The 24,472-nt window shown below is 45.9% G+C and overlaps 1 protein-coding gene across 1 annotated transcript; it reads left to right on the forward strand.

The window, feature by feature from the left end:
- The first annotated feature begins 22,334 nt into the window (after positions 1–22,334).
- Positions 22,335–24,436, forward strand: mrps18a (mitochondrial ribosomal protein S18A). The gene is made up of 6 exons (XM_084151513.1): positions 22,335–22,524; positions 22,819–22,850; positions 23,117–23,221; positions 23,453–23,576; positions 23,668–23,740; positions 23,930–24,436. Exons 1-6 carry the CDS (start codon positions 22,371–22,373, stop codon positions 24,072–24,074), a joined length of 633 nt encoding a protein of 210 aa, XP_084007639.1. The 5' UTR covers positions 22,335–22,370; the 3' UTR covers positions 24,075–24,436.
- The last annotated feature ends 36 nt before the right edge of the window (positions 24,437–24,472 follow it).

The following is a 24,472-nucleotide window of genomic DNA, read 5'->3' on the forward strand; positions in this document are numbered from 1 at the left end:
AGCGTCACGTTACTTTTGTCATATGTTTACTTTATAAATAAACATGTATGCATTCCACGCTGCACCTTGGTCCAATCCTGTACTCAACGAACGTGACACTTAAATTGTATGGGCCTATTCTATTATTAGTGCCATGCAAACTCTATACCTCCCTTCGCTGAACACAACTGCCTTGGGGTATACAGATATTACTTCAGGGAAAAAACTCTTAGCAAGCAGACAGGTAATACTGTCTGCACCTATCGAGACTGGAGGGAGTCTGGTATCTGGATTTTAACTGCGATGTACAAGGCCCAAGCGTAAGAGTTTAACATGGTTTTCTGGATGATGACAGAGGTATGTCTCTGTCAGTGGTTGCGCCGATGGTGCTAAAGATATGTCTGCTTTACATTACTGCACCTCCCAAGGTTTCCCCTGCTGCATATTTGACATACAGACCCATAATCAGAGCCATATTTCAGCTGCAGGGAGGTGGGGTGGGGTCTGGTCAGAGATAGGAGGACCAGCGAATGATTTGGCTATCACATTGTGGCGAGGGATTATTCTGTACTGTATCAAAGGTGTCCTCTGGACTCTGCATGGCGTGCAAAGTATAGCACATCTTTAGCAGGTTCACCTTCATAAAAAACCCCCTTTTGAAAGCAACTGTCTCTCAATGGCATGGGAAGAAGGTATATGTTAGCTCGTTGTCGTTTAGGAGTTGCCTTAACCTAACTCTGACATGTCTTTGGATCTTAGCTCCTTTAGCCTTCTTCCAATGTGTCTGTGAATGAAGGCGTGGTATATAGTCTCTTGTTGCATGATGCAGAGGGTTTCACAGTTGCCATGAATAAATACATTTACAGCACACAAGTTCTCACAGAGATCTTCTTCAGACCAAATATCTGGAGATTTCCTGAAGATCAGTCGTAGATTAGATGCAGTAGAAGGCTTTTTGTTGCTCGCTGGACCTCAGTGGCTCTGAGGGTTTCTGACAGCTCCAAACAGCTGTCTCCTTTGTATGTGTGATGCCTTTCCCACTGTGTGTTCCTTTGGCAATGATCTGATAGGATCCAGCTGCAGCTAGGGATAATATTTTTTCAATCAGCTGCTCCCATATCCTTGAACATGCAGAACTCGAGATCGATTCAAACTTTCAGTCCATCCAGACTACGTGTTTAGCGCTATCTGGGGAACAGTAAATCTAAAAAGAAACCATCCCCACGTCTAGTCTGCTTTTGATGGTTCCATGGGTTACATTTTATTGCAGGTTTATACTTCAAGCGTGAATAGCTACATTTTCATTTTCGCAACAGTTTTTTACCCCAAGATCAGAAGCATGGTCTTCTTCTTTAAGAGTGCATTCACTACAGCCTGTGTTTCATTGACATTTCCCATCCTGACGCTTATATGGGAGATCACACTGTTAAGTAGGGGTTCTGTGTTAAGAGTAGACACATTTGAGGACTGACGCTAAGTGGGTGGATGATTATAGGTGCAGACCAAGCAATCCCCCCTCCACAAACACACAGGCTCCCCAACAGCTGTGAGGTCACAGACATTAAAGCGCCGAGGGCACCCTGATCTCATAAATGGGAGCAGTAGAAGACCCTTCGATGTGTTTTAAGGTTGTCTTTCCCAAACACCAAACATATGGGAGAGGCTACCGACAGGGTCCATATGAGATCTGAGCTTTTCTTTCCAACAGCTAAGAGGCCTTTGTGCTTTTTCCCCTGGTATACTGCTGGCTTACCTCTCTCTCTTTATCTCTTTCGCTTAAGAAAAAAAAAAAACTTCCTGTTTCTGTTCCTCGTTTATGAAATACAGACAAGTTGTTTTGCATCATATCTTATTGCTTTTTTGTTGTTCATTTTAGTTTTAATATCATCTTTATTTATTTTGTATATATAAGTATCTATTTTCAGTCAATAATGAATCAAATTCATTTTTTTTTATACACATTGTATAAAATATGAGACATAATCACTTGAACATTTCATACATTTAGAATATTAGTTGGCAGACCAATACTGACGGAGCTGGATGTGTCTAGTCTAGGGGCAGAGGAGGGTAGCCACCAGGGAGGTGGGAGGCAGCCAGAGTACTGGCAAGGTTTGGTGGGTCGTCACCATTCTGCTGTCATCAGGGAGGGGAGAGTCTTGGGATGGCTCTTCACTGGCGGAATCAAAACTGTCATCGTTCTCCTCGTCACTCTTGTTCTCTGGTGTGCTGTCAGTCTGACGACAAGACTGGCTGTAGGACTGGCAGTTGCTCTCGGGTTTGTGTTGTTTCTCCTCTTCACCTTTCTCTACTGACTTGTCCTCCTCTTCCTCACCTCTCTGCCGCTCATCTTGTTTGGGGACATGCTGTGGGATCTGGGGCTATTCAGGCTCATCTGCTGGCTGTGTTGGTTGTTGCGCTTCAGGTTCTGCTCCCATTCCACCGTCTTTGCTCTGTTGCTGTAGGCTTGTGGACAGTTGAAGTAGGTGTGCCCATCACCATTGCAGTGTGCACTTGCTTTCACTCGCGCACTCTCTGGACTTGTGGCCGAACTCACTGCACCTCCAGAACTTGACCGTTATAGTCTTCTTGTCCACGTTGAATGGGGACTCCACTTCCCAGTCACTCCATTTCTGCTCATGTGCATTTGCATTGCGGTGCTCAAAACTAGCGTAGTGGGTTGGCTGAGAAAAAACACATTTCATATTCTTGAACGGTTTGGGAAGACTATGTAAGAGCAGTAGGTTTTCTGGCACATACTCTCTACGAGGCACCTCTCCTTCCCCAACAAAACACAGCCTTACCCAGAGTTGCTGAGGTCGGGCTGCATAGCTCCCAAGATTAGGTGCCATGACGGAAAATTTGCTCAGTTGTGTTAAGGGAGGGGGACCACGGCACCTAGACCGCGTCCTGACATTGTGTATTCACTAGTTGAGTTCAAGTGAATGAATTGTGCCAACTGAAAAATTATCTCTCTTCCCAGTGCTGTGCATGAGTGTCCACTGTGGGCTCCCAAGGCTTGGGATCATTTCACTAACCACAGCTGGATAGATACTCTCTAAAACAGTGCAGCGTAGTGAAGAAATCTCTCACAAATATCTGGAGCCAGCGGCATGAGTTTGAGGCCATAACGTATGATTGAATAAGATCAGCCTTTGGCAATGCCTCTCAGACTTGACACTTCCCTTCAAGCATAATGCTGTTTCCTGAGATCTTGAATGCTAAGTAGGTTTCCGAAATTATCATCACCATGGTGGTTGTGAGCTACAGGGGATTTATTCGATATACAAACCTTTAAAGTAATCAGAGTCTAGGGAGTATACAGAACAGCCCTGGAAACCATGCAGAGGAATGAGCCATGCCTCACTCACAGGTTCGTAAGTTAAAAGATAAGATAATAACAAACAGTATTTATAAAAGATTGTTGCTATTATCAGTGAACTGCATTAGCCATACGTAAAAATGTATGCACACATGACTGTAAGTCGCTTTGGATAAAAGCGTCTGCTAACTGGCATATTATTATTATATTATTATTCATAATAATATTGAGCCAATTTATTTATTTTACAGCATCTCTCATTTGTGTTTCTTTTATGGGAATTAATGTGATCTTTCACATTCAGACAGATGTTTAGTATTGAGCCTTTTCCAAGTCTATTGGCAAAAAAAATATTTAAAGTTAAGCGTCCGTTTCTATCAGAACCTAAAATGAACCTAACTTCAACATCTGGAAAAAATACGTTGTTAAAGACGTCTTCAACCTCATTTTGCTTACTGGAACTATTCTAGTTTCGTGGGGGTATCGGAGGAGGGCGGCAGAACGGCCATGACTGGGCCTGGTTTTAAAGGTTCATGGATGCCTGCCTGGTGGATGTGAGTGGGTGGGGGGAGTCCAGGTCCAGATCTGCTTCTTTTGTTTTTTCCTGTCTTTTGTCAGAGTAAATTTCTCCTAATTAGTCTAATGTTTCAGACAAGAAGCTCTTGACTGACTGCAGTTCACTGTACAGCTCCCCACTCAACAAATACCCAAGGCAAGAAGGGAGGGGAAGAAACACAGAAATAAGTGTTTTTATTGTCCTTGGTCAAGGAAAACGCTTTGGACATGGTGAAGAAAGACAGTCTTAAGTTGTTATTATGAATGACCCCCAACTGGGAGAGGAACAGGGCTGGAGACAAAGATCACATCGGTGGAATGGTCTTCACTGAGAACTATTCAGAGAGGATGTCTAAAAACCCTAAGAACAATAACCCACATGGACAAAAATGTAGAATTCTTCACTTTCTTCACAAAGTATTGTAGACTTGAGAGAGAAAAAGTAATTTATTCCCTGTTTATATTTCAAAGTTGAAAGGGGCTAATGCAGTTCACTGGTAATAGCAACAATCTTTTATAAATACTGTATGTTATTATCTTATCTTTTAACTTACGAACCTGTGAGTGAGGCATGGCTCATTCCTCTGCATGGTTTCCAGGGCTGTTCTGTATACTCCCTAGACTCTGATTACTTTAAAGGTTTGTATATATTTCAATAAGGAGGGCTATACTTGATCTGGACCATGAAAAATAAAGACTACATCTGCTTTTATCAAAGGTATGGCTATAAATGCAAGTGACCTCAGTAATATCCAGTTGACTTTCTTTCCACACTGTCTGCTATGTTTGGACTTGCTCCAGTTCTGCAGGCCAGGGTGTGTAGAACATCTCAACAGGGATAAAGGCAGTCTGATAGTAACCTAATGTAGTAGGCATAGAAAGACGCCTGAACGGAGTCCCCTCTTCCAATTTTCAGGGGAGAAAGTTAAGTTGAAAATGGTGTCTCCCTGAAAACCGACGACATAGATCGGACTCTGACATTGCTCGTTCTGATATTTCTTAATTTCTTTCTTAACATTTTTGGGATTTATGTGTATTGTTTTGTATAGTTAGGTATACTGCACTGTTGGAGCTAGAAATTTCGCTACACCTGCGATAACATCAGCAAAATATGTGTACACGACCAATAACATTAGATTTGATTTGACTCCACGGAGAGTGGTCTGATGGTGTCCATTGAGTGAAACAGCAACTGAGATTCACCACTTCCCCATGCTGGGCTGAACGTAAAACACACCTGTTCATAACACCTACAGTGCCTTAAGAAAGTTTTCACACCCCTTGAAAATTTCCACATTTGGTTGTTACAGCCTGAATTTAAAATGTATTCAATTGAGATTTTGTGTCTGTCACGAACGTCATACACAGAGGAGGAGGACCAAGGCGCAGCGTTGAATGTGAACATATTATTTATTTGAATGATCACCCGATCAAAACAACAAAACAACGACGTGACAGTCGACGGTCAATACACAACCAAACACCCACAACACCCACAGGAAAACATACAGATTAAATATGGCTCCCAATCAGAGATAACGAGCCGACAGCTGACACTCGTTACCTCCGATTGGGAGTCATTGACCAAACATAGAAATGCACCCAACAGAAATACAAACATAGAAATACACCCAAATAATGAACACACCCTGGCTCACTATACAGAGTCCCGGAGCCAGAGCGTGACAGTACCCCCCCCTAAAGGCGCGGACTGCGACCGCGCCTCAATACGGGCTAAACAAGGGAGGGCTGGGTGGGCACACCTCCTCGGCGGTGGCTCTGGCTCCGTCCTTGATCCCCACCTCCTCTCCAACCCCCCAAAGTACCCCTGGTCCTGTCCAGCCCCGCTGGCCGGAGCCGGACTGACGACACGCGCCCCTGGCCTGATGCGTGGAGGAGGAACGGGCCGGACCGGGCTGACGACGCGCACCACTGACCTGGTGCGGGGAGCTTGGATGGGCCGAACTGGGCTGGCGACGCGCACCACAGACTTGGTGCGGAGAGCAGGAACGGGCCGGACCGGGCTGGCGACGCGCACCACAGACCTGGTGCGGAGAGCAGGAACGGGCAGAGCCGGGCTGACGAGACGCACCACAGACTTGATGCGGGGAGCAGGAATGGGCCGGACTGGGCTGGCGACGCGCACCACAGACCTGGTGCGGAGAGCAGGAACGGGCAGAGCCGGGCTGACGAGACGCACCACAGACTTGACGCGGGGAGCAGGAACGGGCCGGACTGGACTGACGACGCACACCACTGGCTTGGTGCGGGAAGCTTGGATGGGCCGGACTGTACTGGGGACACACACCACTGGCCCCACACCGGGATCTGGAACGGGCCGGACCGGACTGGCAACACACGCCAGTACCTCTCGCCGTGCCTCCACTTCCTCCATCCCCTCTTTGACCAGTGGCCCCCGTAACCCGGCGGCCTTCTCCAGCAACCCACTGGGCCGCTCTATCGCGGCTTCCTGCTGGTCCGACGTCTCGAGCCCCCCCCTAAAAATTTTCGGGGCGTCTCTCCTACCCGTGGACCAGGTCTCCATAGACCTCGCCAGCCTCTCGCCCTTCTGCCATAGCGTCAAGCCCTTCTCCTCCTCACTCGGCTTGACCCAGTCCAGGAGGCGAAGGAGATCTGTGAGGGATCTCCCTGGCGACGGCTCCTGGACACGCTGCTTGGTCCCATCTTGGTGGGTTTTTCTGTCACGAACGTCATACATAGAGGAGGAGGACCAAGGCGCAGCGTTGAATGTGAACATATTATTTATTTGAATGATCACCCGATCAAAACAACGACGTGACGGTCAATACACAACCAAACACGAACAAAAACCCACAACACCCACAGGAAAACATACAGATTAAATATGGCTCCCAATCAGAGATAACGAGCCGACAGCTGACACTCGTTACCTCCGATTGGGAGTCATTGACCAAACATAGAAATGCACCCAACAGAAATACAAACATAGAAATACACCCAAATAATGAACACACCCTGGCTCACTATACAGAGTCCCGGAGCCAGAGCGTGACAGTGTCACTGGCCTACACACAATACACCATAATGTCAAACTGGAATAATGTTTTTAGAAATGTTTACAAATTAATTAAAAATGAAAAGCTGAAATGTCTTGAGTCAATAAGTATTCAACCCCTTTGTTATGGCAAGCCTAAATAAGTTCAGGAGTAAAAAATCAGTCACATAATAAGTTGCATGGACTCACTCTGTGTGCAATAATAGTATTTAACATGATTTTTGAATAACTACCTCATCTCTGTACCCCTCAGTCGAGCAGTGAATTTCAAACACAGATTAAATCACAAGACCAGGGAAGTTTTCCAATGCCTCACAAAGAAGGGCACTTATTGGTAGATGGCAACAAAAATAAGCAGACATTGAATAGCCCTTTGAGCATGGTGAAGTTATTACTTACACTTTGGATGGTGTATCAATACACCCAGTCACTACAAAAACACAGGTGTCCTTCCTAACTCAGTTGCAGGATAGAAAGGAAACCGCTCAGGGAAATGGTGACTTAAAAAAAAAGTTTAATGGCTGTGATAGGAGAAAACTCAACAACATTGTAGTTTCTCCACAATACTAACCTAAATGACGGAGTGAAAAGAAGAAAGCCTGTACAGAATTCTAAAAAATCCTAAACATGCATCCTGTTTGCAATAAGACACTAAAGTAAAATTGCAAAAAATATCCTGAATAAGAAGCGTTATGTTTGTGGCAAATCCAACACAACACACCCACTGTAGTAAGTAGCCTTGCACGAGCCTTGGCGGGTGCGTGCCGGAATGGCTCATAGGAGCAGGAGCCTGTTTCTGTAGCGTGAAGCTTGATGCATAGGTACACCCCCTGGACAGGACACTAGTCTATCGCAGGGCTTTACCCCCATTCTATCTCCTTAATGCTGAGTGCCAAGCAGAGATGCACCGGATCCCATTTTTACAGTCTTTGGTATGACTCGTCCGGGGATCCAACTCCCAACCTTTCAATTTCAGAGCTGACACTCTAACCACAAGGCAACAAAGTTGGTTTATTTAGGCTTCTGCTCAATTAGGTCCATGAGAGGCACTTGGTGTGCGATAGTTACGTTTCCCAAGGCAGTGAGCAGAGACCTTTGTCAAACTGAAAATGTCACTTATGATGACTCATGTCTCGATGGTCTACCTCCACATTGACAATCCACTCCCACCTCCGCATTCTGACCACTCAGAGGATTATTGAGACTCATAGGACTCTAAAGGGCCATCCCAACACAAAATGGTAGAATCACTCATGCTCCATCGAGCAAGACTTTGTCATATAGGCAATACTGCAAGCTAAAAGGCAGTAATCCTGGATATCCCCACTGTGCTGAGAGAGATTAAAGTGCCAGTTCCTGTATGTTTAATGGCACTGGTCAGCGCTGAGGTCACATGACCACCTGTGGGCAGCTTTCACCACTGAGGAGATCTGTGGCAGGAAACCATCTGGTCTGCGTGAGAATGCCGCTCTGGGCACCTCTGCAACGCACAAGGAGGAAGTGAACAGCAAAGGGACAACAGTGGTGGTGGGAATCTAATCTGGGCAGTGCTTCACAGACCTGCACAGCATGAGAAACTCTGACATCGTACTAGAGACCTCTTGCAACTTAATTGAATCATCGGTTATGTTTGTTGTCCCTGAAACCATTTGGTGGAGATGTAGTGGCGGTCCTGTGCTAGGTCGATGCGATAGTGATGCACTGATCTTTGATGAAGCTTGATTGTTATTCCATCCTGGGCAGCCCTCCTACTGAAATCTAATCAAGTCTCAGCAGAGGCACGAACTTAAACTAAATACACTACACAAATAGACACAAGAACATTTGGATACACAAGCACTTCGGTTCAGCCAATAAGGAAACGTTTTATCTTTGTATACCTCAGGCTCTTAATAATATTTTCCTTTTTACAAAACTTGGTCTTCTCACTGGCCGCCTCCCGGGGGTGACCCTTTTAAAGGTCAGACAAACACAACTCAACCGAAGAATAATACTGACCTCAGGAGGTACTCCAGAAGCTCCAAACTAAAACTAAAACGCACCCCCAGAGGGGAAAAACTGCAGGAAGAGTTTAAATATTTTCTAACATTTAAATGAGAGCTCTCGGGAGCCTATAGCGTCATTGTATCACAGGCGATGTGTCCTGCATGGATTTACATTAATGGACCCAGGGGCTAAGGGGCTGGCCACTGGTGGCACGCAAAGCACATAGTGTGTGTTTGTGTGTGAGATAATTTGTATTTGTGTGTTTGCGTGCCTGTGTGCATGTCTGTGTGTGAAACAAAGGCGACAGTGGAGTACGTGAGGATGGAAGCTGGCGCTCTGGAAGAGCCAAGCGGAGAGGGAAGGAGAGGATAAGTACCTCTCCAAAGAGCATTGATTTTTCACAGGCCCCTCCATTTGGCAGACAAGGGTATGGGAGGGGCGCTTGGCTAGGCAGAGAGAGGGGGAGAAAGACAGTGAAAGGGGGGGTACCCTTGTTGATGCTCGGATGGGTGAAGTTTCACGTCGCTGGCACAGCAAGGCACCGCCTGGCATCACATCAAAAGAAGAGCGATGAACGCACACTGTGGATATCGTGAATGTCATCATTCAGTCATGTCTCTCTCTTTCAGGCTGGACTTGGAGAGGACTGCTGTTCTAGTAAATCTGTGTCTCTGTCTGTGTGCTTTGCTAGTTTTATTTCTCACTTCATTTTACAGAAAGGGGCCTTTTTGCAAAGCCCCTTTTCTCCAAATAGGCTAATTGTGTCCAGTTGACTTAATTGGATGCAACAGCCCTTACAAGTTACTCACCCTGGAAAGCCTCTTAGTGACAGCTACACCTTAACTGCATACCAGACTGTGCCCATCAATTTGGAGAATGGCAAATCCAGACATTCCAACTGCATGGGAATGAAAGAAACTAGCTTCCCAGCTAACAAAATTACGTTCCAGGACGTGACCACAAAGTTATTTTAGTCCCCACATAAGTCATAATAATGTTATTGTGAAACTTACAGACGATGTTCAAAAATGTATTTCTATCATTCCGATTGTAACGTCATATGAAGACCATAGCTCTAAATGTAACGTTATGAAATGTTCCTAGGATATCTCCAAAATAACATGATATTCATAACCTTTCATGGACTACCAAGTAACGTTTTTAATGTTCCCATGATGTCTGTATAGCGACCTGATATTTATAACCTCTATAATACTTATTAGAAACGTTATGAATGTGCGTATAATGTCCCAAACGGGCTATGACATTCAGTACCTCTGGAAGACTTAAGGGGAATGTTACAAATGTCTCAGTTACGTTCCTTGTTAGCTGGGTTGGCCGTGCTTCATGTACGAGATAGGATCATGAGCATTGATGACATGGTTCGATTTTAAGGACATAGACATGGACCCAGTAATTTATTCTTGGAGTCTTGCCAATCTCTTATATTCTTGGATTCTTCCCTGGGGTAACTGCCTAGAGGTCCATCCAACAGATCGTCCCCATTGGCAAAACATTGATTGCAAAACAAACTATTATGCTATGTCTTCACACAATGACATTAAGTAGTGGCGGGGGATCACGAAGCAGGGTTGCGTGTGACGTCATCCTCTCTATTTTGGTTCATCTGACCACTTCATGCTGTGCTTAGCAGTTTTTCCAGAGGAGCAGGGTTAGGAAGCTAACTTTTCCACACAGCCATAACTTCCCACCATGACATTAAACCAGGGAAGGGCAACTGGTACCCCCTTTTGAAGTCCCCCCACCCCCAAATGTGTAAAACAGCTATTTTCTCTCCGCCCCATAGCAAAATGAGTAGAATTGCATGAAATGAGTTAGAAAATTGCTACAAAAATTATCCAGCCCATGCCAAAACGTGTAGAATTGCCGAAAACTTGCTTTAAAACGGAACAATTTTCTCTACACCCCATGGCAAAATGTGTAGAATTGCATGAAATTAACTCTAAAATTAAATAAATGTATCTCTGCTATCAAGAAGGGGGGCCACTAAAATGTTGATTTACTCCCTGTTCCTCTGCCGAGGCGCCTGTTTGTATAGCACTGTGTTTCATTTGAATATCAAAGCCCACGAGAAGGTACCCAGACACTTTAAATGCCATTTTTTTGGGCGTCTTTCAAGGAATGTGACTGATTAAGTGTCCACGACGAAAGGAGAGGGTCACCGAGACAATGCCTGCTTTGTCAGTACAGGTCCATAGTAATCTCTGTCTTTCAACCCTCCACACCATTGATGAGACGATTACCGGAAAATGCGCATTTGCATCTCAGTATACAGCTCTTTTTAGGTTCCGCCATTGGGATTAAATGAAATTGCTTGAATTTCTGGATAACGGACCACTAGAGTTTGTGCAACAAAGCTGTGAGTGTTAACATGCCGCTGAAGCCTCCTTGTCCCATTCCAGCACATTCAGTCTCCAAACTGTTCTTCCTGTCAAAATGTACAGGGTGACTATGGGAAATACTGAGGAGAGAGAGAGACACACTGGAGCCCCTAGTGACAGTTTTGTCACAATGCAAAAAGAGAAATGGTTGAAAAAAGTATTGTAAATTATTCAGGAAACAAAACATTAAATGCTCTGTTTGACAAATGGGTGACTTGTCCTTGTTGAATCCTTTATCTCAAGGAGTAAGCTAGATTCCAATGTTGTGACCAATGCTCTGCCTCAATCCAATATCAATGAAAAACCAGGAATTCATCCATCCAGGTTTTGTCATCTCAATCAATGCATTAAATGAATCATAATAATTGATTGGATTTATATAGCGCCCTTCCACCTACAGTAGGTGCTCAAAGCGCTTTACCTAGTAAGGGGGAAACTCACTTCTTCCACCACCAATGTGTAGCACCCACTTGCGTGATGCACGGCAACCATTTTGTGCCAAAATGCTCACCACACATCAGCTATCATGGTGGAGAGGTGAGGACTGATATATATCAATTGGGAATCATTGGGTGGTCATGATACAGGGGTTAACACCCTTACTTTCACAATAATTGCCATGAGATTTTTACACCCATTTAACATCTCATCCGAAAGACAGCATCCTACACGGGCAAATTCCCTTTCACTGCCTTGGGCATTAAGATCTCCTTAGACCAGAGTGCCCACTACTGGCCTTCCAACACCACTTCCATCAGCATCTGGTCTCCCATGTAGGGACTGACCAGGACTGACCCTGCTTAACTTCAGAGACATTATCTCCAGTAAAATGGAGAAAGGCATTGCTATTGTCCAAGTAACAACTTCATCCTGGAATTTCTTTCTTTCCTCTATTTGTGTTATGTTGACCTCTCTGAGGCGGATCCTGAAAATTAGGGATACCTGTAAATCATGTGAGAACGCCCTAAATTTTACAAGGGGCTCCAGGCCATATCAATGGTTTCCCTTTCACAAATTCCCAAATGAATAATTCTACTGAAGGTGTCAAAAAACAAAGGGATGGTAAAACCAAGGGGCAGGGGTGTAGAGGCCAAGAATATTATTATTGGATTTATGCATTTGTACTTGCACAGAAGAGGTGACCACCCCATCCCTCCCCTTCCACTGAGAAAATACTTGAGTAAATCAGCAGTGTCTATACAATTTTATGTAGTTGTTAAACTAAGTTGGCTGAGAGCATTGAGTTCATTCAGACCCCTGACAACAAAATACCTCTAGCCTATAAGCAGATCTTACCACAATGAATGGCTTCTTTCATGCCAGTGACAGAACCCATCTAAATCCGGAATGAAAGAAAACAAAAACATAACAGTTCTGTTCTATGGCCTTTATTCTTCTTTAATGAATCTCTGTGCGGTTACTGTGACGTTTATCATCAACCTGCTTTTATGCTCTTTGTCCTCTGCTTATGTAGGAGGAGGCAGAGGCATGCAATGGTCTGATAACACTATCAAGCATCAGCTGAGTCTCTTTATCTGGCTGTCTGGGCTTAACAAATCCACCTGTATCTTAGTTTTTTTGCAACAAAGTCAGGACATGTTCCTGCATTGTCTTTCTCAATACCTCATTCTTTCATCTGACAATGAGCTAGAGCATAGCAACGATATCTACATCCCTGTCCTTGCCGACACAATGTCAATCTTAACAACAGCAACGGGAGAAACCAAATACGTTGAGAACTTTGTGGTCCAAGAGACATGTTATATGTTCGTATACATTACAGAACTATACCTTGCAAGGGCACATGCTGATATATTTGGACTTACATCCTCACATGGGTACAAATCACAGCATACATGTGCTGCACACATCTGGAAATGCTGTGCTTCCTTTACATGACCGATCGTAAATTCAGAGGGATGTGAAGTGGGGCAGGAAGTCTTAGCTCATGCTGAAAGAGTAACATGATTTGAGTACATGCAAGACCCTGTCCCACTTCAAGCCTATGTATGGCATTTCATCAGAGGTTATATTCCCCTTCAAGAGGTATCTGCGTATAGAACTTAGTAATAAAAGTGGCCTTTTAAATAGTCTACTTGAAAAAAGATTTGGCAAAGTCGGCTGTCCTTACTGAATAGTAAAAAACCATGACAAAAGTTCCATAAACTGAAATATTGTGGTGTGGGGGTAGAGGTGTTATTTTCCTGCCTGGTCTTAAATAGATAAATTAAATAATAAAAAATGTATATCACTGAGCAATTTTTCGTGGTCACTGATTCCATTTCAAGGTATCATCACAGAGTAGCCTATTCAGGCCTCAAGAATGGCACCCATCTCCCGCTCATTGTTTCTCTGCATCACCATGGCACCCATCTCCAGCTTCCGGCTCAGTACCTGTAGGGACCCAAAACCCAATCCAGGGGACAGCAACAGGGGCTCTAATTGTCTCTCTCAGTGGGGTGTTAGTCAAAGGGTGGCTGGAGGCTTCGTTTAGTCTAAGAGGGAGATCAACTTCACTAAGGGGTTGTCCTGGTCTCTCTACTGGGAGAAATGAACAAGGCTGCAATAGATTACGGTGAAAAACCCTCTCCCTCTCCTTGCCCTGGTTTGAACACATTGACAGGCAGTTCTGGGTCAGATTGTTTTACTACCACATGAGGGAGCTGCTCCCACTTGTCTGCAAGCTCACCCCTCGCTCTCATGTCTCTCACGAGTCTCCGCTCCCCAGGCAGCAGAGGGTATTCTTCAGCATTTCGGACGTAGTGCTCTTTCTGTCTGGACGTCTCATTGTCTCTGTGCTTCCCTGCATGCCTCAGACGTTTGTGGTGGCACTTGACCCAGTCCTCTACTGAAGCACAGCCAGGCTGGTCTGGTATGCCAATGAGCCGAACCTGAGGGAGGAAACCATGCCTTCAAAACAGCAGGTAGTAAGGTGTATATCCTGTGGTGCTGTGCACTGTGTTGTTGTATACCTGAATAATTTCGTGCAGGTGGTTATGTCAACGCCGTCTCTCCTCTCCAAGGGGCCCCAGCAAACCCATTATCATTTTATTACATCTTTCACACCCGCCGTTCCCTCACGGATGATAAGGAGTAGTGTGACTTTTGGTTATTCCATACAATCGACGTAGATCCTTTATAAAGTGATATTCAAAATGTGCGCCCTGATCAGCCAATAAGCGCCAGGGGGCCACAGTGCCTTTGCAGTCGTAGTCTCCGTCTGGGCCCAAGTAGAAGTGGCCCAAGTATATTTAGTGAAATAATCTACCATTACCAACACATTGTGATGAGGGTCATCTGGATGGCCTATGCTCAGGTAGTCTATAGACATTAGTTCAAGAGGGGCTGACGTTTTGATTGGTACTAAAGGTGCTTGTTTTGGATAAGCTGGGGCTTTCGATAGACACAAGGCTGACAAGTAGCACACCAATTTGATATGTCCCTGGCTAGGTTTGGCCAATAGAATCTGGCATAGATAATCACTGTGGTCTTTTCTGCCCCCCAGTGGCCTGCCCTCCCATGATACAGTTCCCAGTTGTCTCTCACCAGTAGGGACAACCAGCTGAACAATCGGCTCTACTTCTTTGGAGTCCTGTAATGTCCGACACAGCACACCCTCTTCCCACGTGAGGTGATTCCATTACCGGAGCACATCTAGGGCCTCCTTCGACTCTCGTTCCTGTCTGTCAGGTGGTTGCCTTCAGAGGAAGTGAATCACTTGCTTCAGTGTAGTATCACTTTCTTGAAGGCTCTTCCACTGAGCCAATGTTCTCTCTGGTATGAGTGGCATGCCGTGTCCTTCTCCGGCTCGTTTGTCCTCCACCCTGCCCCCACACACAGGGCCTTTACCACTTCGGGTTGCATCTTCTGGAATGCCGGGATCTCCAGCCCATCTCAATCCTCCAGCTTGTTTGGGACTGGGTTTTCTGGATGGAAATGAGACAAGGCATCTGCACTCTGGTTATTACGTCCTAGACAATACTTGCCAATTTAGCTGAGTTTAGATGTACCAGAATATTATTGTCCGTATAATCCACAAAAGGTGAGGCAACATTTTCAGTAATGGCCCACTTCAGTGCAAGGAATTCTAGTTTAAATGAGCTATAGTTACTGTAATTTCTTTCTGAGGGATGGAGGCTTCTACTTGCAAATGAGATTACCCGTTATTTACCCTCTTGTACCTGGGCTAGAACTGCCCCCAAGTAGTTCAGGTAAGGGGGCTGGCAATCTGGCAAAGTCCTTTACAAATCTACGGTAGTATCCTGCTAAGCCTAGAAATGACCGTTTTAGGGGTGGGCCAGTCCTGCACACACTTCACCTTCTCCGGGTCTGATGATAATCCTTCAGCAGACACCCGATGCCCCAAGTATTGTACTTCTTGCTTCAGGAAGATGCATTTGTTTGGTTTCAGTTTGAGTCCATGCTTAGCTAGTCTGCTGAACACAAAATCCAAGTGATTTAGATGGGATGATTTAGATCTTTAGAAAATACAATAACGTCATCCAGATAGATCAAAATAGATTATAGATTTTGCTCTCCTAAACATGTTTGCATCAATCTTTGGAATGTAGAAGGCCAGTTGCATAACCCCAAATGCCATCTGGTCAAACTCGAACAAACCCATTGGAGTTGTAAAGGCAGTCTTTTCCATAATCTGCTGGAGACATCTGGACTTGCCAATAGCCACTAGCAAGGTCTAAAGTCGAGAAGTACTTGGCTTTGGTCAAATTGGCTAGAGATTCCTCTATACGAGGGAGTGGGTAAGCATCCTTGTGTTTAGCTTAGCTTACGATAGTCCACACAAAATCTCAATGTGCCATCCTTCTTTCTAACCAAAACGATAGGGGCTGCCCATGGGCTAGCGCTTGGGTTAACAATTCCTGAGTTCAACATAACTTGAATCAATGTTTTCACTTCTTGGTACATCTTCGGTGGTATTTGTCTGTGGTGCTCTCTGACTGGGGCTGCATCTCCAGTGGAGATCACATGCTGGACTATGGTTGTCTTTCCATAATCTTTACCATGGTCAGCGAATGTAGCCTGGTGCTTTTGTAACAGTGCTTGCATTTTCAGTCTCTGTTCAGGGGAAATGTCTACACCTGTCAGGTCAACTAGTATAGGCTGTTATGCAGTTGGTTGTTGTGCATGCGTTAAACTGTCTTGCACAGCCTGTTCACGCAACCTGGATATACTCACATCATTATCCTGTATGACGTCTGCAGGGTTCACTATGAAGGCCATGTCAAGTTTTTGGTGTTGACGTAGATAGCCAGGGCAGCCTCCGATGTTACTCACTCGGACAGGCAGCCTTCCCTGCTGGACTCTGGACACAGCTTGGTTGATGAGCAACTCATTCTCAAAGATGGGCTCCACCAGACACTGTTAGTCCTTGCCTTCCACTCCCGCTCTGGTCTGGCCCCACACAAGCATTTTACTTTGACCTGGAATCTTCAGACGATAGCGATTAATGGTACGTACATACCCTGTAAACCCATCGGTGGCTGCAAACTTTGGTGCACACCTTCATGGCCTTTACCACACCTGCTGCTGGAAGTGTCCACTAGAAAGGCACAGTGAAATTGTCTTTTGTCAAGGTGTCCTAGCAGTTTTTGATTATGTTTGTTCCCACTAGGCCATCTGTATTGGCCAAACAATGGTCTTGGACAACCACAATACCACAATCAGGAACGAGCACATCACCCATTTTCACATCCAACAGTACATACCACAAATATGGAATGTTCAATTCATTAGCTGCTTTTAGGGCTAACCATGCTGAAGGGTCTTCCAGTAGTGTGCCCTGCTGGCCAAAGTGTTTCTTGGGATGCTGTATCCGATAGACAACAGATAGGTACCCCTTTAAAGGTCGACTTTGGTCAAAAACACATAAATAACGGCTTTAAACTGTATAACTGATCAATGCACTATCATACAAATGACTGATGATTGGCTGAGATACATTTATGATAAAAAGATTGTGGGGGCTCTCCAACATAATCCAGGTAGAATCATAAATTTCCCAGGGCAGCTGTCTAGGCCCCTTAATTTTTTCAATCTTTACTAACGACATGCCACTGGCTTTGAGTTAAAGCCAGTGTGCCTATGTATGTGGATGACTCAACACTATACACGTCAGCTACTACAGCGACTGAAATGACTGCAACACTTAACAAAGGGCTGTAGTTAGTTTCAGAATGGGTGGCAAGGAATGAGTTAGTCCTAAATATTTCAAAAACTAAAAGCATTGTATTTGGGACAAATCATTCACTAAACGCTAAACCTCAACTAAGTCTTGTAATGAATAATGTGGAAATTTAGCAAGTTGAGGTGACTAAACTGCTTGGAGTAACTCTGCCTTCTTACAGTTTTTTCCAACTGCTTACACACGTTTTCAAAACTATGTCTCCTTTTTTCAAAACTCTACACACAATTCCCAAAATTGGTTCAAAAAAGAGTTGAACCAGCACACCTGCTTTTACACTATGATTTGACTATTAGATGTTCAATGATTCTTTTGATTTATTTTTTATTTTTTAAGGAAAAGTTTCACCAACAGGGTTGACCTTAAAATGAGGGACAGGTTGTTGTTGTTTTTTTACCTTAAAATGAATCACTAAATCACATGAAATAAATAATAATCTTCAGAAATAACTTTGTCAAAGCAACAAAATAACTAGGGCTTTACAATGATGGTGAAATGTTAGGGTTGTCACGATCGTCGAGGAGTGAAGGAGACCAAGGCGCAGCGTGTGAAACGAACATGGTACTTTATTAAGTTAAAGCACGACAAAACAACAAATCAAAGCGACGAATGTGAAGTCCAATAGTGACAAAGACTAAACAGGAACAAGGAAACAAAAACCCACCAAACCAAGGTGAAACCCCACAGTATAAATATGGCTCCCAATCAGAGATAACGAGCCGACAGCTGTCACTCGTTACCTCCGATTGGGAGTCACCTGAATAAACACTAACAATCACCACACATAGAAATGAAACAACCAGAATACCCAACATAGAAATACACCCAACCAAGGAAAATGAACAACCCTGGCTCAATAATAAAGTCCATGGAGCCAGAGTGTCACAGTACCCCCCCCTAAAGGTGCGCACTCCGGGCGCACCAGCATACAGTCTAGGGGAGGGTCTGGGTGGGCGTCTGTCCATGGTGGCGGCTCTGGCCCAGGTCGTGGTCCCCACCCCACCTTAGTCACTATCCGCTTCCGTAGCCCCTTCCGCATGACCACCCCCCAACTAAACCCCACTGGATTAAGGGGCGGCACCGGACTAAGGGGCAGCACCGGACTAAGGGGCAGCCCTGGACTAAGGGGCCGCACCGGGCTAAGGGACAGTACCTGACTAGCTGGCTCTGGCGGATCCTGGCTGGACGGCTCTGGCGGATCCTGGCTGGACGGCTCTGGCGGATCCTGGCTGGACGGCTCTGGCGGATCCTGGCTGGCGGAAGGCTCTGGCTGATCCTGTCTGGCAGAAGGCTCTGGCTGATCCTGTCTGGCAGAAGGCTCTGGCTGATCCTGTCTGGCGGAAGGCTCTGGCTGATCCTGTCTGGCGGAAGGCTCTGGCTGATCCTGTCTGGCGGAAGGCTCTGGCTGATCCTGTCTGGCGGAAGGCTCTGGCTGATCCTGTCTGGCGGAAGGCTCTGGCTGATCCTGTCTGGCGGAAGGCTTTGCAGGCTCAGTACCGACGGGCAGCTCCTGCGGCGCTTGGCAGACGGACAGTTCAGACGGCGTTGGGCAGACGGGCAGTTCAGGCGCCGTTGGGCAGACGGGCAGTTCAGACGGCGTTGGGCAGACGGACAGTTCAGGCCCCGTTGGGCAGACGGCAGACTCTGGCCGTCTGAGGCGCATCGTAGGCCTGGTGCGTGGTGCCGGAACAGGAGGTACCGGCCTGAGGACACGCATCTCAGGGCTAGTGCGGGGAGAAGCAACAGGGCATGCTTGGCCCTGGGGACGCACCGTAGGCCTGATGCGTGGTGCCGGAACTGGAGGTACCGGGCTGAGGACACGCATCTCAGGGCTAGTGCGGGAAGCAGCAACAGGGTATGCTGGACCCTGGGGACGCACATAAGGGCTAGTGCGGAGAGCCGGAACAGGGCATGCTGGACCCTGGGGACTCTCATAATGTCTAGTGCGGAGAGCAGCAACAGGGTATGCTGGACCCTGGGGACGCACATAAGGGCTAGTGCGGAGAGCCGGAACAGGGCATGCTGGACCCTGGGGACTCTCATAAGGCCTAGTGCGGGGAGCAGGAACAGGCCGGGCTGGGCTGGCGACGCGCACCGTCTCCCTGGTGCGGGTGGCCGGAACAGGCCGGGCCGGGCTGGCGAAGCGCACCGTATCCCTGGTGCGTGGAGCAGGAATAGGCCGGGCTGGGCTGGCGAAGCGCACCGTATCCCTGGTGCGTGGAGCAGGAACAGGCCGAACCGGGCTGTGGAGACGGATAGGAGGCCTGGAGTGAATAGCGGCCACCACCCGTCCTGGCTGAATGCCTACCCTCACACACTCTGTGTGAGGCATCCGCACAGGACGTACAGGGCGGTGTACCCCTGGCCTGGTGGCCTCCTGAATCCGCCCCCTTTTCTCCTCCTTCAGCCCTCTGGCAGCCTCCTGCTGCCCAGTCGCCCAAGCCATGTGCCCCCCCCTAAAAAATTTCTGGGGTTGACTCACGACCCTCCGACGATGAACCTGCTGCCGCCGATGCTCCTCTCTCGCCAGGGCCTTGATCTTCCCCCAAGGTCCCTTGCCTCCGAGCATGTCCTCCCAGGACCACGCTGTGCCCACCTGGGCCATCGCCAGCCTCTCCATCTCCTTGCCCGGCGCCTCCTCCCATGTCCAGTCACCTTGCTCCTGGACACGCTGCTTGGTCTTTCTTTGGTGGGTTTTTCTGTCACGATCGTCGAGGAGTGAAGGAGACCAAGGCGCAGCGTGTGAAACGAACATGGTACTTTATTAAGTTAAAGCACGACAAAACAACAAATCAAAGCGACGAATGTGAAGTCCAATAGTGACAAAGACTAAACAGGAACAAGGAAACAAAAACCCACCAAACCAAGGTGAAACCCCACAGTATAAATATGGCTCCCAATCAGAGATAACGAGCCGACAGCTGTCACTCGTTACCTCCGATTGGGAGTCACCTGAATAAACACTAACAATCACCACACATAGAAATGAAACAACCAGAATACCCAACATAGAAATACACCCAACCAAGGAAAATGAACAACCCTGGCTCAATAATAAAGTCCATGGAGCCAGAGTGTCACAAGGGTTAAGTGGATTAATATCTTCCTAGAAGTCACAGTGGGTACAGAGGGCCGAATATATTGATACAAGTCACCTTGTCTGAGAGATATTTACATGGTTATCAAAACATCATGCCAGGGTAAGCCTTTATTTTAAGTGTTTCTAAAATCCCATATGGGAAAAATGTATGGTGAAAAAATGATTGGAACCATTTCCCTGTTTGACCGCTAGGTTTTATGGGTATTATGAAACCTCCACTGTGGGGCTCTATGGTAGTTGAGACACCACAGCCCATTAAGAATGCTTGTTGCCAGTCAAGAGAACCGGATACGATGCGTGTTAAAAAGGTGAATTTTGTGGCGTTCATTGCCACAGTTATAAACTGGACATAATTGTGGCTGTGGCAGGAAAGTTTTGGGGCCTGCAAGAGTACACAACGGAAGATCTACAACCACTGCCTACAACTGGGGTACTGGCATCGGAAGATATCCCGTCCTCCCAGGTAATGTTTGTTACACTGGTTTGTTCCTGTTTTTGGGACCCATAGATTGCATATATACTGAAAAAACTTTTAAAACAACTTTAAAAACACAGATACCTTTTTTTAAAAGGTAGGGGCGTGGATAAAAAAACAGTCAGTATCTGCTGTGACCACCATTTGCCTCCACACATCTCCTTTGCATTGAGTTGGTCAGGCGGTTGATTGTGGCCTGTGGAATGTTGTCCCACTCTTCAATTGCTGTGCGAATTTGCTGGATATTGGCGGGAACTGGAACACGCTGTCGTACACGTTGATCCAGATCATCCCAAACATGCTCAATGGGTGACATGTCTGGTGGGTATGCAGGCCATGGAAGAAGTGGGGCATTTCCAGCTTCCAGGAATTGTGTACAGATCCTTGCGACATGGGGCCATGCGTTATCATGCTGAAACATGAGGAGATGGTGGCGGATGAATCACATGATAATGGGCCTCAGGATCTCGTCACGGTATCCCTGTGCATTCAAATTGGCATCGATAAAATGTAATTGTGTTCGTTGTCCGTAGCTTATGCCTGCCTATACCATAACCCCACCGCCACCATGGGCACTCTGTTCACAACGTTGACATCGGCAAAGCGCTCGGCCACACAACGCCATACACGTGGCCTGCGGTTGTGAGGCCGGTTGGACGTACTGCAAATTTTCTAAGACGACATTATGGCTTATGGTAGAGAAATTAACATTCAATTCTCTGGCAACAGCTCTGGTGGACATACCTGCAGTCAGCATGCCAATTGCACGCTCCCTCAAAACTTGAGACATCTGTGGCATTGTGTTGTGTGACAAAACTGCACATTTTAGTGGCCTTTTATTGTCCCGAGCACAAGGTGCACCTGTGTAATGATCATGCTGTTTAATCAGCTTCTTGATATGCTACACCTGTCAGGTATCTTGGCAAAGGAGAAATGCTCATTAACAGGGGTGTAAACAAATTTGTGCACAACATTTGAGAGAAATAAGCTGTTTGTGCATATGGAAAATGTCTGGCATCTTTCATTTCAGTTCATAAAACACTTCACATTTATATTTTTGTTCATTATATTTATGACAATAGCATACTTGGACAGCCTTATTTTACCCTAAGACAGTGGTCTGAAATTCCATGGGACCAGCACTTTACATGTTGCGTTCATATTTTTGTTGTTATAGTTGGGACCTTTTTGTTTTCACCCCGCACAGTAGCTGGCAGCAATACAACTTTTTGTGTGTAGGCTGCCAATAAACCTCAGCGAAGAAGAAGAAGAAGAAGAAGAAGCAGGAAGAAGAGAAGGTCACAATTCCAAGATGGCAGCGCGCTGTGTGCTGGGGTCCATCTGGACTTCTCTATCTGGTGTTAAATGTGTGGCTAGCAGCAGCAATATGAGTGCCTTTCAGAGTATAACCAGTTGCCCTCAACTCTCGGTTTTTGGAAATATTCAAAGCAGAGGAATTCGATATGGTGAGATTCTCCTTGAATCCTGTTGTAGCCATATGACAGCTCACGCTGCTAGCGTTGGCTATGCTAGCAGTAGCGCATCCATTCAGTAAGCTTTGTCCTTCGATAAGGATTATTTTAGGAATTAAAGACAACTGATTATAAGAATTCGATTATTTGAACGACCATGTTGCAGTTGCATTTATTTTTTCAACGAACTAGAAGCACAAGCTAAGGTAGATTGCCGGTTTGTTATGAAACAGGGCTTGACTGACGGCCTGGAATTGTACTAAGTGGCAATTTTGTCTGTGTTTACAGTCGTGGAAAAGAAAGAAGGCAAAACAACAATAGTAAGTGACAAGCTTGCTAACCTGTTGGTTCTTCATTGCACACTACTCATTTTGTGGTTTCTGTGTTGTGATGTGTTGCGTTTCTCTAGCTATGTCGATTTATTGCATTTAACTAAATAGTACTAGTCAATATGGTATCCACACAAGATATAAGACAATCTCTATACCATGTTACCTATAAACACTTTATCTAGCTAGTAAATGTCTACAGTAGATTGGAAGTATTTTGCGCGGTAGTCATTGACTGTCATTACATTATTTGTCAGATTGAGGGGTTAACACAGGATACTCCAGCCGGACCACATCCACCCAACCCCACAGCCCAGTGCCCCATCTACCGATGGAACCTGCAGAATAAATACAACTACACAGTAAGTGTTTCACTGACACCTGACTGAATACTTAGTTACTGCCTCTCGACTGCTCAGCAGAAATATCATAGTGAACGTGATCAGTGCTGGTCCACACACTCACATCTGCTACGTGTCTCATGCATTTTATATCAGTATGTGTGCCTGTGTATCAGTATTTGTGCCTATCAGTATGTGTGCCTGTTCTATGAGCTCAGACGTACAGTAATTCCCTGTGTTTTTCTTTGTCAGGATGTCCTGTTGCTCAGTCAGTTCATCAGGTCTGATGGAGGAATGCTGCCTCGTAGAGTCACTGGTCTCTGTGCCCAAGAGCACCGCAAGATCGCCATCTGTGTGCAAATGGCACACAGAGCAGGTACGATACTCGGTGTGTGTCAGCTCTGGATACTCAACTATTGTGAAGTGTATTCTCTTCAAGATGGTAAACATACTCTTTTCTATTCCAGGTCTTCTCCCCGATCACAAACCACCTCTCCCAGAGGGACACGTACCAAAGAAGCCCAAGCCACAGCTCAACAGGTAACTAGTGTGTGTGTGTTTGACTCCTGCAGTGTCTCAGTGTATATACCCTCTCACTCCTGTATTGTTGCTTGTTAGACCTCTCATCACATTACCTTTCAACACTAACTATTGTGCGTCGACTTTCGCTAACCTTCTGCTGTATCGTTGTCTCTGGCCAACTCACACCTGTGTCGTTTCATCACACAGATACCTGACTCGCTGGTCCATTGATTCGGTGAAGCCCATCTATAGGGCGGGGCTGAAGTGGTGTAAAAATCGCATCTCTGTCGGCCACCCAGCTCTTAGAAACAACGTACAATACGGCAAGAAAATCCTCTACCTGAAACATTGAAGACTTGCAGCAATTCTATTGGATGTCTGTCCCCATGGTACTGCTTCCTCATTTGGGACTCGTCCATTGACTTTGAAAACGAGCCTTTTGAACAGCTGAGGGAGCATCTGAATTGGTCCAGCCTATTTATTGACCTTTAGTGGCTGTTTCACATTGGAACAAGTCATTCGGAGCAGTACCCAGAAGCAACACCCATTCTGTAATTTGGCCTTTGAAGATGCCCTGAAAATTAACTAAAAACCTCCACATTTACCGCAAGAGCAATTGGATCAGTGTAACACTGTTTCGATGTAGGTAGTATGTTGACATTGTGTACTTCAAGACAGCCCAGATGTGCAAATAAAACTTATCTGCTTACTCTCCCTCCACTATCTGTTTACTGTGTATGTTTGCATGAG

This window comes from Coregonus lavaretus (assembly GCF_964263955.1).
Source record: "Coregonus lavaretus genome assembly, chromosome: 33".
Taxonomy (NCBI): Eukaryota; Metazoa; Chordata; class Actinopteri; order Salmoniformes; family Salmonidae; genus Coregonus; species Coregonus lavaretus.